At 42.4% G+C, this 24,059-nt stretch overlaps 1 protein-coding gene across 4 annotated transcripts in view; it reads left to right on the top strand.

Annotated features, from left to right (window-relative positions):
- LOC119737462 (tectonin beta-propeller repeat-containing protein 1-like) overlaps positions 1-24,059 on the top strand; it is a 37,438-nt gene that overhangs the window by 3,682 nt on the left and 9,697 nt on the right. For 3 of the 4 annotated variants that reach the window (XM_038211842.1, XM_038211843.1, XM_038211844.1), the window contains exons 2-21: positions 713-1,007; positions 2,487-2,675; positions 6,924-7,052; positions 7,748-7,870; positions 8,655-8,835; positions 9,909-10,006; positions 11,411-11,533; positions 12,016-13,327; positions 13,896-14,029; positions 14,684-14,839; positions 15,522-15,671; positions 16,464-16,609; positions 16,946-17,073; positions 17,586-17,679; positions 18,152-18,248; positions 18,872-18,951; positions 19,919-19,981; positions 20,526-20,700; positions 21,542-21,677; positions 22,264-22,356. In XM_038211842.1, the coding sequence (XP_038067770.1) occupies positions 768-1,007; positions 2,487-2,675; positions 6,924-7,052; positions 7,748-7,870; positions 8,655-8,835; positions 9,909-10,006; positions 11,411-11,533; positions 12,016-13,327; positions 13,896-14,029; positions 14,684-14,839; positions 15,522-15,671; positions 16,464-16,609; positions 16,946-17,073; positions 17,586-17,679; positions 18,152-18,248; positions 18,872-18,951; positions 19,919-19,981; positions 20,526-20,700; positions 21,542-21,677; positions 22,264-22,356 (3,847 nt within the window). In that variant the 5' untranslated portion in view covers positions 713-767. Of the gene's footprint in view, positions 1-712; positions 1,008-2,486; positions 2,676-3,294; positions 3,450-6,923; positions 7,053-7,747; positions 7,871-8,654; positions 8,836-9,908; positions 10,007-11,410; positions 11,534-12,015; positions 13,328-13,895; positions 14,030-14,683; positions 14,840-15,521; positions 15,672-16,463; positions 16,610-16,945; positions 17,074-17,585; positions 17,680-18,151; positions 18,249-18,871; positions 18,952-19,918; positions 19,982-20,525; positions 20,701-21,541; positions 21,678-22,263; positions 22,357-24,059 lie in introns of those variants that run through there. The other variant, XM_038211845.1, reaches the window with a different exon arrangement.

Raw genomic sequence — 24,059 nt, 5'->3', positions numbered from 1 at the left:
TGTCCCTCTTTTGTTTGTACTCGAACTTTTTAGGAAGACTGCCATATGTTTTGTACACGACCCCAATCGCGGACGTATGCTGGGAATCGTGGACGATATTGTTCTCTTTTGTTCTCTGGTATTTTTCGTCCATGGTTTGAAAAGATGACCATGTACATGTCTGCTTGAAACGTAGTCAGGCATTTCCTCTATGAACTCTTTCATGACAGGTCTGTCATCTTAAAGCAAATGTAGACGAGAAATGGTGCTATGAACTGAAATTTAAACTTGTTTCGTAACTTTACCTTTTGTATTGATGCTAAATGCGGTATACATGCTGACTGCAGTCTATTGCATCTGGCAGAATCTGAGTGTGTTCTGCATATCGCACTGTGTATGCGTGCTATTTCTACCTAACGCAGGTGTAATAGGATAACCACTGAAAAGTTTGTGTACTAGCGTGTGGGTTCCATCTTTACTGTGTGCCAAGTTTGCTTGAAGATTAAGTTGTTATCCCGCTTGTATTCATGGAACACGGAAAATGTAGTGCGCCTGTGTTCTGTACATGCCACTCAGCCTTCGGCCTTGTGACATATGGGACAAAGACGCACTACATTATTCCAAGTTCCACTCGCACTTGTGGAATAACTTACAGTATCCTAACTGGAGCATTAGAAGTATTCATGGTCTTAATTACCGGTTATTTTCATCTTTTACTGATCACATTCCATAGCGAGATGAATGCCAGACCAATCATCACAGGCCGGTCTAGTACCTAGCCTCCCCACATGGCATCCCAGAACTACCTCTGGGCGGTGGACAACTGCGGCCACGTCCACACCTTGTCCACTACCTCCCAGCTCTGGCAGCAGCGAAGCCTGGCTTCCGACGGTCACTTAGTGGAGTTTAAGAAAGTGACCGCTAGCAAGCACTGTGCTTGGGCCTTGGGGTGCGACCAGGAGCTATATGTGTACATGTACCCCAGTGATGTACCTATCAGATGTCTGGAGTACACATACGAGAATCAGGTATGCCACCTCCCATTTATTATCAAGAGTTCACGTTTATTCATAGTGGTGTGAACAGGTAGATTCCAAGTTAGCGTGTTGGGTATTACACCTGTTAATCCTCATGGAAAATGTTCCTTTTTCCATGTGCCCAGTTGTCTTGGTGTAAGATGTTCTTAGAGGGGTAATTTATATGCAACACAGTGATATGAGGTGATTTATGTATGCAACACAGTGATATGAGGTAATTTATATGCAACACAGTGATATGAGGTAATTTATATGCAACACAGTGATATGAGGTAATTTATATGCAACACAGTGATATGAGGTAATTTATATGCAACACAGTGATATGAGGTAATTTATATGCAACACAGTGATATGAGGTAATTTATATGCAACACAGTGATATGAGGTAATTTATATGCAACACAGTGATATGAGGTAATTTATATGCAACACAGTGATATGAGGTAATTTATATGCAACACAGTGATATGAGGTAATTTATATGCAACACAGTGATATGAGGTAATTTATATGCAACACAGTGATATGAGGTAATTTATATGCAACACAGTGATATGAGGTAATTTATATGCAGCACAGTGATATGAGGTAATTTATATGCAACACAGTGATATGAGGTAATTTATATGCAGCACAGTGATATGAGGTAATTTATATGCAACACAGTGATATGAGGTAATTTATATGCAACACAATGATATGAGGTAATTTATATGCAACACAGTGATATGAGGTAAATTATATGCAACACAGTGATATGAGGTAAATTATATGCAACACAGTGATATGAGGTGAATTATATGCAACACAGTGATATGAGGTAAATTATATGCAACACAGTGATATGAGGTGATTTATATATGCAACACAGTGATATGAGGTAATTTATATGCAACACAGTGATATGAGGTAATTTATATGCAACACAGTGATATGAGGTAAATTATATGCAACACAGTGATATGAGGTGATTTATATATGCAACACAGTGATATGAGGTAATTTATATGCAACACAGTGATATGAGGTGATTTATATGCAACACAGTGATATGAGGTAATTTATATGCAACACAGTGATATGAGGTAAATTATATGCAACACAGTGATATGAGGTAATTTATAAGCAACACAGTGATATGAGGTAAATTATATGCAACACAGTGATATGAAGTAAATTATATGCAACACAGTGATATGAGGTAATTTATATGCAGCGCAGTGTGCATTGTATATGGAGTAAATGGTTGTTAATCCCAATTATAAGAGGGAGTATTAAAGATTTTGACATACAAGGTGTACATGACCTACAGAAGGAAAGTTGAAATCTAGAAAAGGGTCGTCAGCCAGTCAAAGATTTTAGAGTAGGAGAGATGAAGCACCTACATTGTACCCTTACATCACTTCCTCATGTAGCTCCAGAATTTTGAGTACATGTAGTGATTGAAAGTTATGTTCTGATTGACAGAGATGGAACCCAGTGCATGGATTCTCCCAGAAGGGTCTCTTCCCAACGGACCGTGAATGCTGGACCGATGAGAAAGGAATCCGTCCGTTACCCAAACCCAAAGACACCAAGCTACCATCAAGCCACTGGGTGTGGGAGTATGAGTGGCACGTGGATGAGAGTATACGGGGCAAGAGGACAGGCAAAGGGGTAAGGATTACACCCCCTCTACTCCCAGTCAGTGGGTTGTGGGAGTATGGGTGGCATGTGGATGAGAGTACATGTATAAGGGGCAAGAGGACAGGCAAAGGGGTAAGGCTGACACCCCTCTACTCCCAGTCAGTGGGTTGTGGGAGTATGGGTGGCATGTGGATGAGAGTATAAGGGGCAAGAGGACAGGCAAAGGGGTAAGGCTGACACTCCTGTACTCCCAGTCAGTGGGTTGTGGGAGTATGGGTGGCACGTGGATGAGAGTATAAGGGGCAAGAGGACAGGCAAAGGGGTAAGGATTACACCCCCTCTACTCTCAGTCAGTGGGTTGTGGGAGAATGGGTGGCACGTGGATGAGAGTATACGGGGCAAGAGGACAGGCAAAGGGGTAAGGATTACACCCCCTCTACTCCCAGTCAGTGGGTTGTGGGGGAATGGGTGGCATGTGGATGAGAGTATACGGGGCAAGAGGACAGGCAAAGGGGTAAGGCTGACACTCCTGTACTCTCTGTCAGTGGGTTTTTGGAGTATGGGTGGCACGTGGATGAGAGTATAAGGGGCAAGAGGACAGGCAAAGGGGTAAGGCTGACACCCCTCTACTCTCAGTCAGTGGGTTGTGGGGGAATGGGTGGCATGTGGATGAGAGTATAAGGGGCAAGAGGACAGGCAAAGGGGTAAGGATTACACCCCCTCTACTCCCAGTCAGTGGGTTGTGGGGGAATGCGTGGGTGGCATGTGGATGAGAGTATAAGGGGCAAGAGGACAGGCAAAGGGGTAAGGCTGACACCCCCTCCACCCCCTTCCCCCGGTCACATTGGTTAGGAGTATGAGTGGGACATGGGTAACAGCATTAATAGGGCCAAAAAGGCTGTCGCCCCTGTTTACTTTCAGTGGACACAGAGCGTTCGTTTTATTGGAAATTGATGTCGGTGTGTATTTGACCCTGTATTGGTCTGTTGGATCCTGACTTTAAAGTTTGGACCCAGCAGTGGTCACAGATGAACTCATACATTGTGTAATAAGAAAGGAATTAATTTGTAGAAGAAATTATATGTAGGCCTACACATGTATATATACATGTAGGCGTACACGTACATGTTGATGCGCAGTACAATTTTGTCAATCCAATGGCAATCAGAGGTTGGATCATTTTTGGAGATAATTTTCTCAACTTCCATAACCAGATACTCAACAGGAAATGAAAATTACATGGCAGAGTGTGAAAGGCCGGATGTGGGATCAGATAAATTGTGGTCAGGTGCCGCCCAGTAAAGGAAGGGCACAGTAGACTTCATGAAAATAATGACAGCCTACACCCATGTGCATGTACATGTAGTCACTAATCTGCACACATAATTATGCTGGTACCGGTAGGCGAATTTCTTGCAGTCATTACCTGCTTACAGTGATCTCCTTTGAAGTGAGGGCCATGGTATACTTGCTCATATGTACATAATATAAAGACTGTGGTACAGAATGTACATCATATGCAAGATGTATTGTACATGAGCCAAAATCACACTGTGTTTGGGGAGACAGGTCATTCTCTGTACATAGCAGCACCTCGCCTGTGGAATCGGCTACCTTTTCACATCAAAACCTCAGAAACCATCCAGTCCTTCAAAACAGTTCTCAAAACTCACCTCATGTCGTTAGCTTTCAATTAATCCCTTGCATTTATGTTTATTTTGTTTTTCTGCTCTTCCGTTGCTTACCTTACCTTGTTTAGTTTGTTTATTAATTCATATTGATTTTGTTTACCTATTTTTGCTGCTGTTTTGCTTGTATACAATTATGTATAGCGCCTTGAGCACCTCACGGTGGATATGTTTGCGCTTTATAAATGTCCAATATTATTATATTATTATATTATTACATTTGAAGGAAAATTGGAATCAGGGACCATCAAGTTTTGCAATTTTTTTTTACAAAGTAAACTCAACATGATTTGATTTCGAGAGGGGGGGGGGGGTTCCAATTGCTGGGTGGTATTTTGTGGGGACTCTGATGACATATATAGGCCTTTTTTGTTGTTGAAAATAAACAAAGACCACACAACCCCAAACCACCCCCCGGCCCCCCCCCCCCCGGCCCCCCCCCCCCCACCAAAAAAAAAACGTGTTACAAGTTTCCAACATGTTCATCAGTGAACCGAGTTGTAATTGTGTTGTTTTGATTGCACCTGACTACTTTGTATGCACACAAGTACTGGTAGTTAACGTTTTTAGACTTTTCTGCTGGTACATACATGTATACCATATGTCACGTACATGTACAGTGGACAGTGTATTCATAATAAACATCCTTGCATATTTGTCATAGGCCTATTATCTTGTCAAATCTGACAGGATTTGTCCTTATAATAATAAACCTTCTCATTATGTAAATTTCAAATAGTTAAGTTGCACATATACATGTAGTTAAAGTACATTTCTTAGGGAAGTTGTGTACAGGTTGTATGTACATTTTCTAAGATTTTTGGTTCAATTTACCTGATTGACATGATGTATTGGAAATCTGAAAAGCATTATAGACAGGAATATCTGAGATTCTCAATTTGAGTCAACATGGTTGTCTAGTTTTTCCTTTAATAACAACAATAAGTCTTCATTTCCATGTCAAAACATTGTGCCTATGTAAATATTTTGGTATTGAGTTTGACGTTACACTTGGAGTGACTCATTGGATTATCGATGCAAATACTGTCAGCAAGGTAACTGGTAGGCCTTGGGTTGACAGTGAATGCCTGACCTTTTTTTACCCTAAAGAATAGGAGTCCGTGTGCATTTAGTTGTTTTAAGAAATTATGCAAACATTTGGAATTGTAAAGATTAAGCAACTTGTCAAAATTGTAACAAAAATGACAGGTATTTTGTACTCAACAGCTGGTGACTGTACATGTGATTGATGATGTTGATTAGGCGAGTACAAAAAACACAGTAGTTTCTCGTCCTGACGTTTTGAAAAAATAAAGGATGCTGCCTCTTTTTCTCTTTTTTTTCCTCTCAAGATGGTGGATTTTCAAGAGGTTGGATGAATTCGCCCAATTTCTTGACTCTTTTGCTGATACAAAATTTTGTCCAAAGGAGATGTCACCCTTTCTACATAACATACTTTGTAGCCACAGTTTTGTTGGAAACAAATAAAAAGACACATATGCCTATGTATACATGTTCTGACAAAGTATTTGCAAAAAAAAATATTGCAAATTCACGAATTAAACAAAAAAATAACAAATTAGGAGTCGGGCGGCAAAAATGAAGCTGTCGGGGATTGGCCTTACATGCAATTATATGTGAGGCTACTTGCTAGATAAACAGTAAGGGGTATTAATTGTGGTGACATGTTGTCTCCAACTTACTTAATCAAGTTTCTGTATCAACTCATCGCTCATTGGAGATGGAACTCATTTGTTTAGTGAATCCGTTCTTCAAGTTTCCCGAAACCTGGTGTTATCTTTGGAAGAACCTCACAATGAAATGAAAAATAAACTACATGGATCATTCTGGTCGCATTATGACAACATGCATATATTCCATATAATGTATACCTACAATTGTACATTGCAAATATATTATAAAAAGATAGATGTTAGCATGTGAATAGTGTACGAAACAGTGTTTACATTGTAACAGTGCATAAAGTCCAATCGCCTCATTTCTGTACACTGTTTAATGAATGGATATTGATACCCAAACATATTAAAAGAACACTACTTTAAAGAAAGTAGTAAAAGAAGTATATTTATATTCAACAGATAAAACGGAAAAACTTTATTCATGGTTTTGAGGAAAGGTATTCATGCAAATGTCATGTAGACCACCTCAGAAAGGAAACGGGTCCATTCAGTTACAGTGTACTTACAATTTAGAAGTGCCTAAAATAATTTCAGAAATTCAGTTGATACTTATAACGCATCAACATAGAAGATTGTCAGTGACTGTCCAGATTTGCTGAAAATCATGGAGAAATGTGCTACATGTATTTCTTAAGTCAAGATTTATCACCTACATGTATGTACATTGTACATTGTGATTGTTAAAAAAAAACACCCAACAAACAACCCAATGAACAAAAAAAGAATTCTTCAGCTAGTGCAACATGCATGCTTGTGATGTGTTCTTGGTAAAAAAGATCTGTTGGCACATGTTCATTTGTTGCACTTTGCACATGTGTTGGCAAAACTTTATGACTTAAAATTTTCTAAAATGTTTCTAAACATTGTATCTCTATTTTTTTTATTGTCAGGGTTGGCAATATGCAGTCAATTTTAATGCCAGGGAAAACTTCACACCAGAGAAGCATTGGAATTCTTGTGTCCGAAGGAGGAAATGGATCCGTTATAGGAAGTTCAAAGCAACAGGTGTATGGGCAGTGGTAAGCTTGGATCCAGACATAACATGGAATTGTTTCCAATTTTAGAATGTTACGTTTGTAGCTTGAATCCTCGATTCTGATTGGTTGAATCGTGGTGACAGCAGTGTGATATTATGCCTAATACATGTACCATATGGCACTCCATGTACCAGGGTATCATCGCAATATTCTAAGATGCGCGCTATTCCTACTGCGTGCACGTGTGATAGGTTAACCACTGAAAAGTTCATGTTCAGCTTGCGTATTCCATCTTGACTGTGCATTAAGTTTGCTTCAAGATCAATTCTTATCCCACTCGCGCTCGTGGAACACGGAAAATGTAGTGCGTCTTTTTCCCACACACAACTCGGTCGTCGGCCTCATGGCATACTTGTATGGGGCACAGACAAACTACATATCCCATGTTCCATCAGCGCTTGTCTTGCTCGTGGGATAACTAATAGTAACACGTACGTGAATGGAGGAAAAGTGAAAGGGGTTGATAGAAGCCTTCACTAAAAGTATGCAATCTGCAGAAACACTTGTATTTGTCACTGAAAAACAATTTAAGGTCCAACAAGATGAGACAATATTTCCTTGCTGGAACATTCCATTGTGTTTTCGTAGGAGCTGAGAAGATAAGGATTACAATTTTAAAATAATATAATAAAAAGTATAGGTTTTGAAGATGTGTCTTTTCTTGATCTTGTGCCCAGGTGCCCAGTCTGTTCCCTGATGCTTTGGAGGAACCCTTCCATGACATTGCTATTGGGGGAGGTGAGTTACCAGGACGACCTGAGGGATATCTATCTGTCTGGACCATCACAGCTCTTGGCAAGGTAACAATCCTTTATTGAAGACAACACTCAGTGTACAGTGTGTACAAAATGACAGTGATGAAGGGCAAACTCCAATATGTGACCTGTCATGTCACCACAAAATGGGCTTGAAGTTGGAAATTGCCATTTTGCAGTACAGTGTGGCAAAGCCAAACTTTAAAGGGATGGTCAATTCTTTTTGTTTTCAGGTGAACTTTGATCTGTAAGTTTTCTTTGACCGTTCTCACATTTTCTTGCTCTGTCAAACATCTTTAAAACCTACTTTATCCCATTTTATTAGTTGACTGTTCATGCACTGTAACAAAACTGCAGGATTTTTAAATGCCATTTTCTTCTGAATCAGTTTTACAACTTCATGTAAGTTGGTGGTCTATATACTGATTTCAGTATCCCTAACATTATAAACCATTGGAAAGCTCTTGCTCTGCAGAATCCAAATAAATTTATATCTCAATTCTTAAAAAGTCTGAATTTAAGCTCATTTTGTGATGATAGGTGACAAATTGGAGCTTGTTTGAAATTGGTTCTGAACTGACATAGAAGTGGGTACCACTACCAATCACTATATTGTACGATGGAAGTTTGCATCAGAAAGATGTCTCTAATATTATTGTTTTTTTACTTTCCCTTCATTGACATATTTTCATTACTATTGTCTTTTCTAATGACAAATACACTGCGCCAGTCTTACACACAGAAATAAAAAAAAGTTTATTACATTTGCATGTGTAATGATGGTTTAGCTTCAGTACTAATATCACGGCGTCTTTCTCTGCATTTGCAGGTTTACTGCCGCACTGGAGTCAACCTCAAGTGTCCAGAAGGGATAGACTGGCAGGAGATGAAGACACCTGAGGACAAAGGCCTAGTGCAGATATCTGTAGGACCTACTGGTGTTGTATGGGGTGTAACATGGGATGGATTGGGTATAGTCAGGACTGGTGTATCCAGAGACCATCCGCTAGGTAGGCATAGTAACAGGGCTACACAGCAACAAATAGTATTAAGAACTAATAGGTCATCAACCATGTCAACCCAAAAAAGATTTTTCAAAGGCAAAGTTTATGAATGAATTTTCTATTGACGGCACTCTGGAGTTTATAAGAACAACTGCATTACTCTCGATTTCGATGTGGTTGCTCTTACTTGTTCCAGACGTCAAACATTCCACGTACGTAGTCAAATCTTTGGAATATTCAGTTCAGCATGACTCTGGAACCAAAGTCTGAAACCGTTGTTGGTTGCCATTAGAAATCTATTCAAGGTCCAGTGCACCACTAATTAGCGTTTGCCTCAGAGACAGCACTTTTCAATTGCAAGATTGATTTCCTGCATGTATTTGTCCTGCAATCAATCATTTGTTCCTTATCTTTTACCAAGATACTGCAGACACACAAATGCATCCGGTAGTAAACGTGGCAGTTATTTACACAAACAAAATTCTAATATCAGTCGCCTGCATAAAAAATAATAACCAAATACTTGTGGTGCAAAATATGTGTATGTGCCATTTGGCATCGTTTATTATTCACAACAGATAGGATTTTCCTCTCTTATGACCGCATTTTAGCAAATTATGAATTTATCTACATGCAAGTAAACGTGATATTAAGTGACTGATTTACAATCCACGTTATTTCTCAACATAAATGGCATGTGTTTATGTTAGACATTAGCATGGCAAAAAGATCAAGCACAAGCAAAGATAATGGGCACAATGTGGCGTATGCAGAGGGGCGTTTGAAAGATATTTTTTTCAGTATTGCCGTTAATAGTTAGAGAGTTCTGACTTCAACCCCCCATGTATTTTCCAGTATGTATAATAATGGTAAGTTTTGAAGAGTGACCCAATTTGGAAGATGGGTACCAGCACCCCCCCCTTTTTTATTTTACCGAGGCCAAGCGTCCAAAGAAAAAAACATGTCCACATTTCGGCGTGGTAGTTCGGTTGGCCCCCCCTTCTCCCTCCCAGACATCAAAAGCTGGGTATATTATTGTTGCCACATGTTATGATCATTTTGTTTTATTGTTCTTGTAGGAACTGGCTGGCAGTATGTTGCCCCGCCCGAGGAGCCTGGCTTAGGCCAGGTAGCCGTGGGTCTCAACGCGGTCTGGGCAATCAGTAGAGATAACAAGGTGAGTACAGGCTAGGGGGGCATCATGGGGGAGTGTGGAGGAGCCTGGCTTAGGCCAGGTAGCCGTGGGTCTCAACGCGGTCTGGGCAATCAGTAGGGATAACAAGGTGAGTACAGGCTAGGGGGGCATCATGGGGGAGGGTGGAGGAGCCTGGCTTAGGCCAGGTAGCCGTGGGTCTCAACGCAGTCTGGGCAATCAGTAGGGATAACAAGGTGAGTACAGGCTAGGGGGGCATCATGGGGGAGGGTGGAGGAGCCTGGCTTAGGCCAGGTAGCCGTGGGTCTCAACGCGGTCTGGGCAATCAGTAGGGATAACAAGGTGAGTACAGGCTAGGGGGGCATCATGGGGGAGGGTGGAGGAGCCTGGCTTAGGCCAGGTAGCTGTGGGTCTCAACGCGGTCTGGGCAATCAGTAGGGATAACAAGGTGAGTACGGGGGACGTCATGGGGTAGTGTGGAGGAGCCTGGCTTAGGCCAGGTAGCTGTGGGTCTCAACGCGGTCTGGGCAATCAGTAGGGATAACAAGGTGAGTACGGGCTAGGGGACATCGTGGGGGAGGGTGGAGGAGCCTGGCTTAGGCCAGGTAGCCGTGGGTCTCAACGCGGTCTGGGTAATCAGTAGAGATAACAAGGTGAGTACAGGCTAGGGGACATCGTGGGGGAGTGTGGAGGAGCCTGGCTTAGCCCAGGTAGCCGTGGGTCTCAACGCGGTCTGGGCAATCAGTAGGGATAACAAGGTGAGTACAGGCTAGGGGACATCGTGGGGGAGGGTGGAGGAGCCTGGCTTAGGCCAGGTAGCCGTGGGTCTCAACGCGGTCTGGGCAATCAGTAGGGATAACAAGGTGAGTACAGGCTAGGGGACATCGTGGGGGAGGGTGGAGGAGCCTGGCTTAGGCCAGGTAGCCGTGGGTCTCAACGCGGTCTGGGCAATCAGTAGGGATAACAAGGTGAGTACGGGGGACGTCGTGGGGGAGTGTCGCCTAGTGGTTAGGGTTTCTAACTCGTGATCGGAGGGTCAGGGGTTTCAATCCTGCTGCTGGCCATACAGCATGGTGTGTCCTTGGGCAAGCCACTTTATCCCCATCTGCCTCTGCCATCCATCCAGGAGTACTAATGGGCACCAGCATTAGCTGGGGACGAACCTGCGGTGGACTAGCATCCCATTCAGGGGAATAGAAATAATTCTCAGTCACTTCATGCCACTGACACTGGAGATGGCTTGTCACAGACTATTGGCGTGTCACAGAAGCTAGGACTTCAGTGCTTACAGTGCAGAATTTCTTTACCAGTGCAAAGTCATGAAATTATGCCAAGAGCTGCTAGTCAAGAGAATGGTGATAGCTAGCCCATTGTGGACACAAAACAACCTCATGGTAACCCCCGACATGACTGTGTTGTACTTTCCAGGTTTGGTTCCGTCAGGGCTTCGATGCCATCCGAGCGTTAGTGGACACCAATGCGTGCAAGGGTACCAGCTGGGTGGAGATGGTAGGCAAGATGGCGGCGATATCCATCGGTCCTAATGATCAGGTAAGAGTAAGGGGAGCTGGCAGTGTTTTAGTCGATCACAAGTAAATCACAAGTCAATTAACAACTCTAGTCAAAGGGATAAAACATCAACAAGGGAATGCCTTTACCACAGTTCATTTGAATAGCTTGTAACTTGACTTGGGACTCAATGACTTGTGATGGACTTGTGATGACTTGTGACCAATCATAAGTACATGTACCTCGATAACAACGCTAGTATCTGGTCAAAGTGCCTGTAACATCAACTCATACTTCTGCTTTTTAAAACATTACTACTCTAACTTGTAGTTACATTTCTGCTTACAACTGTAGACTTTGCATAAAGCTGGTAAAAGTACGTATGCAGTGTTAGAGTCTTGAAAACTAAGTTCGTACAGAAACAATAGGTGGTGCTGTGTGATCCTTTTCTGAAACGGGAAATTTCCTGGATACTGAGTGGTGATTTGTAATATTACGTTTCTTTGATATTTTCCTCTCAATAGGTATGGGCCCTCGGATTTGTTGACAGGCAGATCTTCTTCCGTGCTGCGGTGACCCACGAGGAGCTCTGTGGTCGATCCTGGAAACTGATTGATGTCCATGAACGTCAGAGAAGCTCAACGGGTGGCAGCCATGACGCCAACAGTCTGCACGGTAGCATGTCATCCCTGTCCATGGGAAGTGATTATAGCTCCTCCTGGCAAGGCAAGGAATCTCCGATCAATGTAGATGGGGAGGAGTTTCAGCGAACACCTCGATGCGTCACTATGCCTGCCTTGGCACTAGGAACCAGACCTGTTAAGACGGGGAGTGAGATTGTCTCAAGGAATGCTGCAGGGAAAGTAATCAGGACAATCGCTGTTCAAGTGGATGAGGACCAAATAGCGACGGTCTTGGAGAGAGAAGTAAATGAGACGAAAGTCGACTTGGATCCGATGCTGGTCTGTGCAAAATGGACATCCGTCCAACAAAGTACAGATGAGGACTTGGTGACAACTCAGACCACTCAGAGCAAATTGGCAATCAATCAAGTAGCTGGGCTCAATAAGAGAAACAGTAACGGGAAAGTGGTGACTAAAGAGTCCAGGAATATGGATATCACTGAGAGCAAGACAATGCGGTCTGCATCCAGCGATCCGTCACTGAGCAGCTCTGCCGAAGACAGTGGGTTCTCATCAGATCCCACCAAAACCTGCCATGTTCCCCCAAGCGAGGGGGTGACATTAACACAACTTCACGAGGATTACGAAAAGCGAGATAGGGCCCGGCAGGACTCGTACTCCTCAGACTACTCGGACACCGTCATCAATTTCATCGGTAGTTTAGATGAGCCGGAGGACACAAAAAGTCTGGACACTGAGACCAACAAAGCGACTCAAACACAAGCCATCACAGAAGAGGTGCCAACCGTGGAAGGTGTAACTAGTGAACACTCGCTTTCCAAAAGCATTGAGGATTTGAATGACACTGCCCGACTGGAACGAAGAAATGCCTACAGGAGTAGAAGTGAAACCTGCCCCATGCCGATGCCGGTTATCACCATTGATGACGTAGACCCAGCAAGTAACACAGTCCCTACGATTAAACCCCTCAGGAGCATAAGCCTTGAACAGAATGGAATCCGAAGCCAAGATAGTCTATCATCAAACTTTTCGAGTGAGGATCGTTTGACAGTCGGTGGGGACGATACTTACCGAGACAGTAGTTTGTCTGATCTGACCTCCTCAGGTGAAGGCGGGTGTCTGCTGTGGGTGTCGGTCAGTGGAGCAGGGTGTACCATCGACCCAATGGCCTCACCCAAATGGTTTGAGCAAAGTACGTTGACCATTAGCCTGTAGGGTCTATTCACTAGTACACTTTGTCGTCACAATAGACATTGTAAATTCTGATGCTAACAGTGAGCAGTTTGTAAAAAAATTGTGTAGCAAACTGCTATGCATGTTCTTTATATAGCAAAAACCGCATTTTTTGAGCTACAATCTTTCAGCTTTTCTAAATTAATAGAAGTGAAAATTGCCTCTCATTTTGCAATGCAAATTGTCAGTGGGTCTATACTCTACACTCTGACTGTCATCTGACACCACGGTGCATGGTGCAGTCTCATCGCAGTATGGACGCCGTGAACAGTAGAGTGTGTTTTGTGACAAGTTTTAAGAGCCCCATTGGGAGAGAAACATCGAGATTAGAAATGAACCGACAGTAACACTGGTGTCTTACACTATTTCAGGAAACTTGGGACTTGGGATTTTTTCCTAATAAAATTAAGAAATTACCATTGGTCAGAAAGGGGGACGAGGGTGGTGATTAGCCACCCAAACCACGCCCCCTCTAAAATCTGCCTTTTTGGTGATTGTGACATTGTTTATTTTTTCATTGCTTTTAGGTGTGATCAGCAATGCCAGTCTGAGACACAGGTTAATGGATGGAGCATGGAGATGGCAGATCCTAGCATTACTCAAGACTAGAAGGGAGCGAGAAACCAATGATTTCAGTGAAGTACAGCTGGCCGTGGAAAGGGTAGGTACATGTACGCAGCACTCTGAAACTCAGCTCAGACTTTTTTTAACTAGATGGCTATGTGCTGGACATTAGTTTGTAAGTGCCCTTGGTTGGTTATTAGTTTTGGAACAAAGTCTGTTGTAACTGTGGTAGTTGTCCCCCAAAACGGCAAGAAATCCAAGCCCAGTTTCTTGGTAAAAGCCCACGATTCTCTGCCAGCAGAGCTTCCATCTTTTTAGCTGCGGGGCAGCAACTCAACAAATCATCATGTCTCTCCGTTAGTTAGGTACTTAGTTAGTTAGTTAGTAACAACGTTGACATTGTCTGTTGCTCCTAAATATTTTGGCCGATTTCAACCAAACTTTATCAAAAGTATCAGTAGCCCAGCCCCAACATGTCACATGACCAAACTGGGCTCAAAGGTCATCATGGGGTCACTGGGGTCAAAAAGCTGAATTTTTTTGCCGCGAATTTGTTGGCCCCCAGCTTCTGAGATATTTCCGATCGATCTTGTTTCACAAGTACCGGTAATCAGAAGCAGTGAGCACGGCAAAAGGCGTGCCACACTGGGAAGAAAAAGTTTGCTGAAAATAGTGAGCCAAACGGCATCAGCTCGTCAAGGCTGTGAAGTATGCCTTGTAGCTTAAACCTGGCATATTTTTCTCCCTCAAGACATCTTGGGTGAAGGTTGGTCGGATGCAGTGGTACAGCGAAGGCAAACGACGCCAGTGGATTGACTGTACAGTGGAACTACAGAAAGGTGTGGATGGGGTTGGCTTAGAAGAACCGACGTTCACCTGCCTTTATAACCAGTATGGCAAAATCAAGGTAGCTCTCAATTAAGACTATTAATTTTAATTTTTTTTGGTTTTTTTTTTAATTTTTTTCAAATATATCAAGGAGTAAGATCAAAATCAAGTTTTTACAGTATTACTAAAGTAGACATTTGCTTTACAACACACTTCTTGTTGATTAAAACTGGATTTTTCACACACAACTCACAAAACATTGAAATTATATTTGTCACAGCAAAACCAAATACGAAGCACCAGTGTTCTGAAATAGTATTCCTTGTTAGGGAAAGTGATCTTGGCTAGTGTAAGTTCCTTCTGAAACTTATTCTGTAGATCGCGTCACATTGTTTACAAAATGGGATGTTGTGGTCACGTGTTGCCAACTGTAAGCAAAGTGTTCTCTTCTGTCATTGTCTGTACTGCATGTACATCTCTTGAAATATGGGTGTTTAAAAGTGTTGACATGAAATGTTTAATGTTGGCAAGATCACATGACCACAAATATTTGTGTCAGTTTGACATCACAGGTGACATGCTTTATATTTTCTTGTTTAGTGGTATCACAAATTTCCTCTATTCACAAAATTTGTAAAATCCATTCTGTGTTCCTCATTTTGAAGCCTTAACCAGCTCCGTCTGCTTCTGACATGCCATGGCATACTATCTCCTCCCCAAAATGACAAAACAAACCCCTACTTTTGTGCTCCTGTTCGCAGCAAATCCAGTTTCTGTTGAGTGAGATAACATGCGTCTTAGAAGTCAATAACTTTGATCGGCCTGCGTTCGCCATCTACACTGCCAAACGTGTGCTGGAACGGAGACCAGTCAAGCTGAGGGTTGGTAACGACAAGGAACTTCAGGAATGGGTTTGTTGAGATGATCCCTTATTATTATTACCCCTGTCCATCAGGCTTATTGAGAATTCTGGAACAATGCTCATTGCTGTCATTTCTCTACTCTACTGGTGGCAAGAAGCTAAAGCTGTCCATTGAAAATGTACACGGGTACAAACGTTCCGGTTATTTTTCTCAAATCCTCCAGCATTTGTTGCTTTTTTCTTCAGAAAGTCTCTAAAATTGTCATAGGTAATACTCTCTAGCCTAAGAGAGTTTTTTGATGCGCAAAATAAAGACTTCAAAAATTGCTTTCGTCCTGGGCATACTGCTGTATATTTTCAGTGGACCGCTTTCGCTTATTGCATCCGTGCATAAATTTGAATTTATTAGTAAAAGGGTCCATGTGCGAACATCTCTCATAAAACGATGGTCAAAATGGCATTGCGAAACGTCTTGGTTCCTGGCTCCCTGGTGTGCATTATGATGCAAATGACTATTGTAACCAGCCTCGCTAGCCTGGTCTCAATTGACCTATCGCCGTTTGCAAGTTAGCCACGCCCCTTTGACAACCCTGTGAAATTTTGTATGTTAAGTTTTGTTTGTCTCAGATTTTGCGCCTTCCGCGTCCATTCGCATATTGGAGAATATTTTACAAGCTGTGCTGACGCGATTCTACCGCGATAGATTAATTGGTCATCTGGACTATTCTAACCATAGTTAAGCAATGTGGATTCAAACGATAATAGCCAAACTATGGTCAGCCGTAGTTCTCAATTAAACTTGCTCTAAGTTTACAATTCGTCGTCCTGTACCTCTTTGCAGGTGTCTGCTCTCAGCCTAGCTTGTTGTGAGAGTAGAGGCATCACCGGTCCCCCGCCCCCTACCGCCGCCTGGTGTATTACATGCCGTGGGGATATCTTTGTGTACGACACACTGCCCAACATGGAGACTGCTCCCTCGTCACTCATGTGAGTTGATTCAAATAACATACAGCAGTAAGGGAATAACTGAAAACACTTGAAAAAATTGAAAGACTGATTAATTTTTTGTCATGTTGTATACACCAGAGTTAACATCCTCGGAATATGGACTCGTGTATGGTTTCAAAGGGAGAGTTCAATCAATCAATCAATCAATCAATCAAAAGAAATTTATAAAGCACCAAAATCAAGAGTTGTGGTGGACCACTGGGCGAGACATTCGAATGCATAGCTGACGACACCTGATGCCCACGCTAAGACTCTAGTGCATGGAGTAATATGGTATCACATTGTAACTTATGTATTGATTGTCGCTATGCACAGGTTTTGGCGTCAGATCGGAGGTCACATGGCAGTAATCGAGGCCTGCCCAGCGGGCGTGGTCTGGGGTCTAGGAATGGACAGCACCCTGTGGGTCTATACTGGGGGGTATGGGGGAGGCATCTTCAAAGGTACGACTTGCTTAAACCTGGTTTAGACTGACTTTCCAGAGTAACTCAGGTTGACCCAATTGACTTTGTTTTCAAACAGACGATCTTTATGTTGTAATTTCCATTGACCAGACACTGGAGACGTTCTGATCGACTGAACAACAGTAGATCTTTCAAGAGAGCCGCTCCTAACTGTTTCAAATGTAGAACTTTCCATGTACTTTATTCAAAAATTGGGAATAGTTTTGTTAAATGCGATTCTGGAGTGTGAGTCTTAATGGTGTGCTTTGTTTTTCTATTGACAATTGCTTAATAGTTTCATTGTACGAAGGATTTTGTATGGTCTAGACCATTATGCCACACCATTTGCTTGTCATGAAAATCACATTTTGACAAAATTTTCACTGTCTCAATGTTGTGTGGGCCATTACACAATAATGCTCAGCGTGACTTAATACCCTTTTTTGTAGAGCTGGTCACAATTGATCTCCTTATTTCCTGCTTGGTTTTGAACTTCATACCTCTGTATCCAGGTGTGCACAGCGGTGTAGGTACACAGACGGATCACAAGCACGTCTGTATCTATGAGAACCAACGATGGAATCCGATACTGGGATTTACCGACAGGTCAGAAACAGTCATGTGTAATGTGGTTACATGACCCTCATTGTAACCTCATCTAACCCTAACTCCCTAGGCTTTTTTGCTAGGATGTAGCCTCAATCCTGCAAAATCCTCCAATTGGCCTCATGGAAAAATAGCATATAGCCTCAATCCTGCAAATTCCTCCGTTATTTCTTGAATGTGGTCCATGGAGGGGTGACCACTGCCTGAATCCTGCAAAATCCTCCGGCTATGACTGTCAATAGGCAGAGGCAGTGACATCCTGGAGCAGTGTGGAGGATTTCAAGTATAATCAAGGACTAAATTTATGCACGGCTGAGCATAAACAACACAAGGTCCGGCCCAACATTGCTGTTTCTCAAGATGCTATTGCATAGATAGAGAATGGTCTGTGTCTGCCATATCACTGCATCCGATATTTTAACTTAATCTGATAATGAAATTGATTACTTTTTTTTTTCTTCTCACTAAAAAGGCCCTATCCTATCAATGAGACAGGCTGGACTGATGAGGCAGGCAAGATGGAATGTTCCAAAGAAGCTGTCAATCCTCCTACTAGGCACTGGCAATGGGTGAGTCTCATGTCACTCTAGGCCCCCAACCCCACCCCACCCCAACCCTACCTAAACTCACTGATGAGGCAGGCAAGATGGAATGTTGCAAAGAAGCTGTCAATCCTACTACTAGGCACTGGCAATGGGTGAGTCTCGAGTCTCTCTAAGCACCCCCACCCCACCACCAACCCACTCCAAACCCTACCCAACCCTACCCAACCTCACTGATGAGGCAGGCAAGATGAAATATTTAAGAAGCTGTCAACCCTCCTACTAGGCACTGGCAATGGGTAAGTCTCACCACCCCAAGTCCCATCCCACCCCACCACCTTCCCAAAACTCACCCCACCCCACCCCAAGCCCAATCCCAACCCACCCCACCCCACTCCCATCCCAAACTGATCCCCACCCCCAGGGCACCCCTCCTCCTTCCCCACATTGCCACCACAACAATCTCCACCCCACACTCACCCCACACTCACCCCACCCACCCAACCCCCATCCCAACCCCCATCCCCACCCCAACCCCAAGACATCCCATCCTCCACCCAAACCGTAGCCCCACCCTAACCTCACCTGACTTCAAAAGCTACTTTTGGAAGCATAAATCTGATGAGTATTGTATTTGTTTTTGTGTGCAGATAACTGAGTGGAGAGTTGATTTCACTGTTCCTGGAAGCACAGACAACGAAGGTTGGCAGTATGCCAAAGATAACAAAAGGTGAACACTTCTTTTTGGCGAGCTGCGAAGCAGATGCGAGCCTATGTAATACCAATTTCCGTCCGTCTGTCCGGGCGCCCGTCTGTCTGTCCGTCCGTCCGTCCGTCTGGCTCATCACAAAGGAACCAATTTGTGACGCGCTAATCCTCCAGTAGGCAACAATGACTGTGATGAGCTTAAAAGAAGTTACTGCTGGTAATCCCAGCTGGCCGAATAATCCTCCAACAATGGCTAGACTTGCCTATTGTGAAACACTGAATCACCAGTTTGGACTGATTGGGGCGTCACGCTTCAGTGACCGGGTGGCTTCTGGCTTCATACCGATTGGGGTGAAAGAAATTAGTAACCGGACCCGGTACCCGAACGGTCTGTTATCTGATGGCTCGCCTAACTTTTTATGTTGACATTTAAAAACTGACCCCTACACCTAGGCACATCAACAAGAATCCTGATCCCCTTCCTTCATGCCCATCCTCAACCCTACCTTCAGCCTCCCTTCCTGCCTTGGACAGCGAGCCATGGCGGCTTCGCCGTTCTAGTTTCCATTTGGTAATGGAATAGTTTTATCTTCACAAAAACGATTGCAAGACCTTTTTAACAAGAATTTAAAAAAGGAAAACACTATTATCTCATGTGCCAAAATGCATCATAAAACTTGTGGTCAAGCTCCCATTCAAGTTTACTAATTAAAAAAAAAAAGTGGTGCAGTGTAAAACAGCTCCAGAGAAACACAAACCTTCAAAATAAAATTACTTTTTTTTTCATTCCTTAACCCGAACCAAAAGCAGGGAATATATTTGTGTAAACCAACCATCAAAACAGTGTGAGAGACAGACAGATATTGATTAAACATTGATTCATAAATATGGGAAGTAAGTTACATCCTTTTAATGTGATGTAAATTAGAGAATGTTAGTAATGCGTACAGTGGATTAAACATTTCCTTTTTTTAACACCTTTTATACAGTCGTAAAGGATACCATAAGGATAAGAGATGGAACGATTATGCACGACGGCGACGTTGGAAAAGGTAATATCAAGATTTAATGATGGGTTTTTGCCCTTCACCGACAAAATTTCATCAACACTGTGTACTCATTGTTGTCCGAGGAAAAACTTACAAGTTTATTCAGGTGGGACTCGAACCCAAGAGCTCCTGCTTACTAGTGCAGACATCCCACCACTCAATCACCAAACTTGCTGGGGTCGGCTGGCAGGTTCAAATCTGATATAGCAGCGGGTACCGCAACTATCAGCTTTTGTATGATGGGTTGTTTTTGTGTCTGGTGGATGGACATTTTTAACAAAGGGTTTTTGTCATTCCTAGGCATTATTTCATAAACACTGTGTACTCAATTGTAGTCCAAGGGCTAGCAAAGGAAAGAATTAATTCACAAGCTTACTCGACGGGACTCAAACCCACAACCTCCTACTGACTAGGTGCAGACATCTTACCACTCGTCCACCAAGCTTGCTAGGGTTGGCTAGCAGGTTCGAATCTGATATAGCAGCGGGTACCTCAACCCTCACTATTTCTGTTACCTAGTTTCAATGATGACTTTGTCCCATTTCAGGAATTGCCAGCTAGTTACGACAGGTCCCTGGCGTGAGATTCCTAACCTGGCTCTCATTGACGTCTCCATGCAGCCCGACATTGATGACAACTGGGATGGCCCCATTGCATTGTGGGCCATCGCCTCCAACGGCGACGTCTTAACCAGGCTCGGCATCACCAGGCATAGCCCTGAGGTAATAGACCTTAATCATGCTGCCACCATTCCAGTCATGTTCCCTGTACCCAATAACAGTGCTGAATGAAAATGTTTTTGTGCAAAAAGGAACCAGACTATTTGTTTTGCCAGCCTCGCTTTGGTTACATAGATTTGAATGGGAAAAAGCCAAATTGCTTGGTTATGGTCAATATTTGTTTTATAACACCTCTCCCACAGATTCTGCTTGATTTTAAGCGATAACTTTTAATTTAATCTTGGTTCTTGGTTCTTGGTTCTTGGTTGGTTCTTCTCCTAAATTCTCCACGTGGGAGTTTATACAGGAGGCCAGAAACACCGGGGCAAACCCCTTCTCTTAGCGATAAGTGTTTACTGGGCTCTTTTACGTGCATTTATACAACACATGGGACCTACGGCTTAACGTCCCATCCAAAGGACGAAGCAATAATGGTTAAGTGCCTTGCTTAAGAGCACAAGTGTCCGCCGGCGGGCTCGAACCCACGTCACTGTTGCCTCTGAAACACCAGAACGTGAGTCCGGTGTTCTTAACCGCTAGGCCATCACACTCCACAATCTGAATACAATTAAAATTTACTTCTATTTGAATACGAAATTAGTGGAAAATTAATTTGCACTTTTTCTAACTACCCCTTCACGAAATGTTTGAACCCAGCTCTGTAGCGCTCGCGCTTGGAAACAATTCGCGCAACCCGCAACGTGGGTCCTAGTGTACAACAGGGCACACAACCATGACAAACGAGTGACTTTATTAAGTTTGACTACCGAAAGTTATAGAGCAGCCCTTTTCTTTAAGAAGTAATTGATGTGGACATTTTGTGTCTTATATGTGAACTCACCAGGGATACAGTTGGCAGCATGTTCCGACCGACCAGCCATTCCGGTCGATCTCCATGGGGGGTAGTTATCGCGTCTGGGCCGTGGCCAAAGACGGATCTGCGTTCTTCCGGAACGGAATTCACGTGCGAAACCCAACTGGTAAGCAGTCAGAATCCCAGACACAAATTTTCAATTTGTTTGTTTTGTTTTAACGAAAAAAAAATATTTTTGATTTTGGGCATATGTAACCCTCCGAAAAAAGGCTTTCACAAATAACCTGCCCTGCAAGGGCCAAACTATTGTCTGCCAGCCAATAATTTGAATTTTTTGAAGAATAATATTTTTTGTTAGATCTCCCACTCAAAAATTAATAACTTTGATATTTCTCGGAAACTATCACGTGAAAAAACAAATCTACTCTTCGAGGTGAAACTTGAAAATAGCACAAGGAACGCATGCATGCGAGTCAAAAATGACTCGATAAGTTGATTCTGGATTTGTTTTTTGACTGTCACAACAATTTTGGGTTTTTCACTGAATACTTTATTGTTTGCAGGCTATTTAATGAAACTTGTGGTCAGTTAATAACTATGAAAAATACGCTTTGAAAACAACTTTGAAAGTTAGCTTTATAATGTTTTATTGTGTATTTTTTGGGCCTACGGTAAGTCACATAGAGAAATATTTATTGGTATCCTGTATTTTTCCAAAGTACATTTAGTATTTCTTTTCCCCCTTATACCAGGTGATGCATGGTTTCACATCGCACTGCCAGCTATTGCTCCTTTGATTCAGATATCATGCGGGGCTACATCAGTATGGGCCGTAGACAGTCAAAGTAAGACACAACCTCGATAGTCTTAGCTTGCCCTTAGGATTGAGTGAGACACTACATGTATGTGGTATCTGTTCTACCTGTAGACTTTGTTGCAGAAATTGTAGAAGAGCTTATTACTCTGATGATGAATGCTGTAGTCACAAGTCAATCACAAATTCAGTCACAAGTAAATCACAAGTTCTACATGTATGAGTCGGGCCATAAGTAACAGGGGATGAACAGTGACAAAGAAATGGCTTCCTCACAGTTCACGTTAATGTGACTTGGGACTGGAATGAATTGCGATGGACTCGACAACAGCACTGCTGATGACGTTTGAACCAGTTAGAAAATGGGTCATTCTATATATTTTGGGTCCGCTTTTTTCCCTGTTAATTTGGCATCGATGATCAAATAATTCTGAGGCACTTCTTAATGCAGTCATCCTCCAAGAGTGATTGTTATATTAAATTTTCACAATGCCTTGCCAGGTTCAAAATAAAATTTTCTCAATGCCTTGCCAATTTCAAATTGAAAATTCACAATGTTTAACCAATTTAATATTGAAATTTCACAATACAAAGCCAGTTTCAAAATTATATTTTCACAATGCATTGCCGCTTTCAAAAGTAATTCTTCACAATGCCTTGCCAGTTTCAAATTGAATGTTCCCAAGAACTTTAACATGTCATGTGTGCCTTCTGCCAATATTATCTCACAATGAGCATCCAGTTTCAAAATTGAAATTTCACAATGAGCATCCAGTTTCAAAATTGAAATTTCACAATGAGCAGCCAGTTTCAAATTAAAATTTCACAATACGCAATCAGATTCAAATTGAAATTTCACAATGCTCAGCCAGTTTCAAATTGAAATTTCACAATGAGCAGCCAGTTTCAAATCGAAATTTCACAATGCTCAGCCAGTTTCAAATTGAAATTTCACAATGAGCAGCCAGTTTCAAAATTGAAATTTCACAATGCGCAACCAGTTTCAAATTGAAATTTCACAATGAGCAGCCAGTTTCAAATTAAAATTTCACAATACGCAATCAGATTCAAATTGAAATTTCACAATGCTCAGCCAGTTTCAAATTGAAATTTCACAATGAGCAGCCAGTTTCAAATCGAAATTTCACAATGCTCAGCCAGTTTCAAATTCAAATTTCACAATGAGCAGCCAGTTTCAAATTGAAATTTCACAATGAGCAGCCAGTTTCAAATCGAAATTTCACAATGCGCAACCAGTTTCAAATTGAAATTTTACAATTCATGGCCAGTTTCCAATTGAAATTTCACAATACGCAGCCAGTTTCAAATTGAATTTTCACAATGCGCAGCCAGTTTCAAATTGAATTTTCACGAAAACTATAACATGTCATGTGTGCCTTCTGCCAATATTAGAACATGTGACAGCATCCATGTATTTCACATCTATCAGAATATCTGTCTAATAGTTTTCTGCCCTTTAAAATAATAACAAATATAATACAGTCTAGACAAAACCTGTTGTTTGCCTCGGAGACTTTCACACAAGAGGCTTGGAATCTAGTGCCAAGATTGGCTGAACATGTCGGGTTGAGGAGAATTGGTAGGTGTTGCCATCTGGGCAGGAAAGGTTTGCATGTTGCTAACCAGACGGGACGATTAGCAGGAAGGAAATCAACATTATGATATGATTGATGGCAGGTGGTGGAGAAACATGTTCAGGTTTATGAGGAAAAT

Source organism: Patiria miniata, unplaced genomic scaffold (genome assembly GCF_015706575.1).
Source record: "Patiria miniata isolate m_02_andy unplaced genomic scaffold, ASM1570657v1 HiC_scaffold_3, whole genome shotgun sequence".
Lineage (NCBI taxonomy): Eukaryota > Metazoa > Echinodermata > Asteroidea > Valvatida > Asterinidae > Patiria > Patiria miniata.
This window is presented reverse-complemented; position numbering and strand designations above follow the sequence as displayed.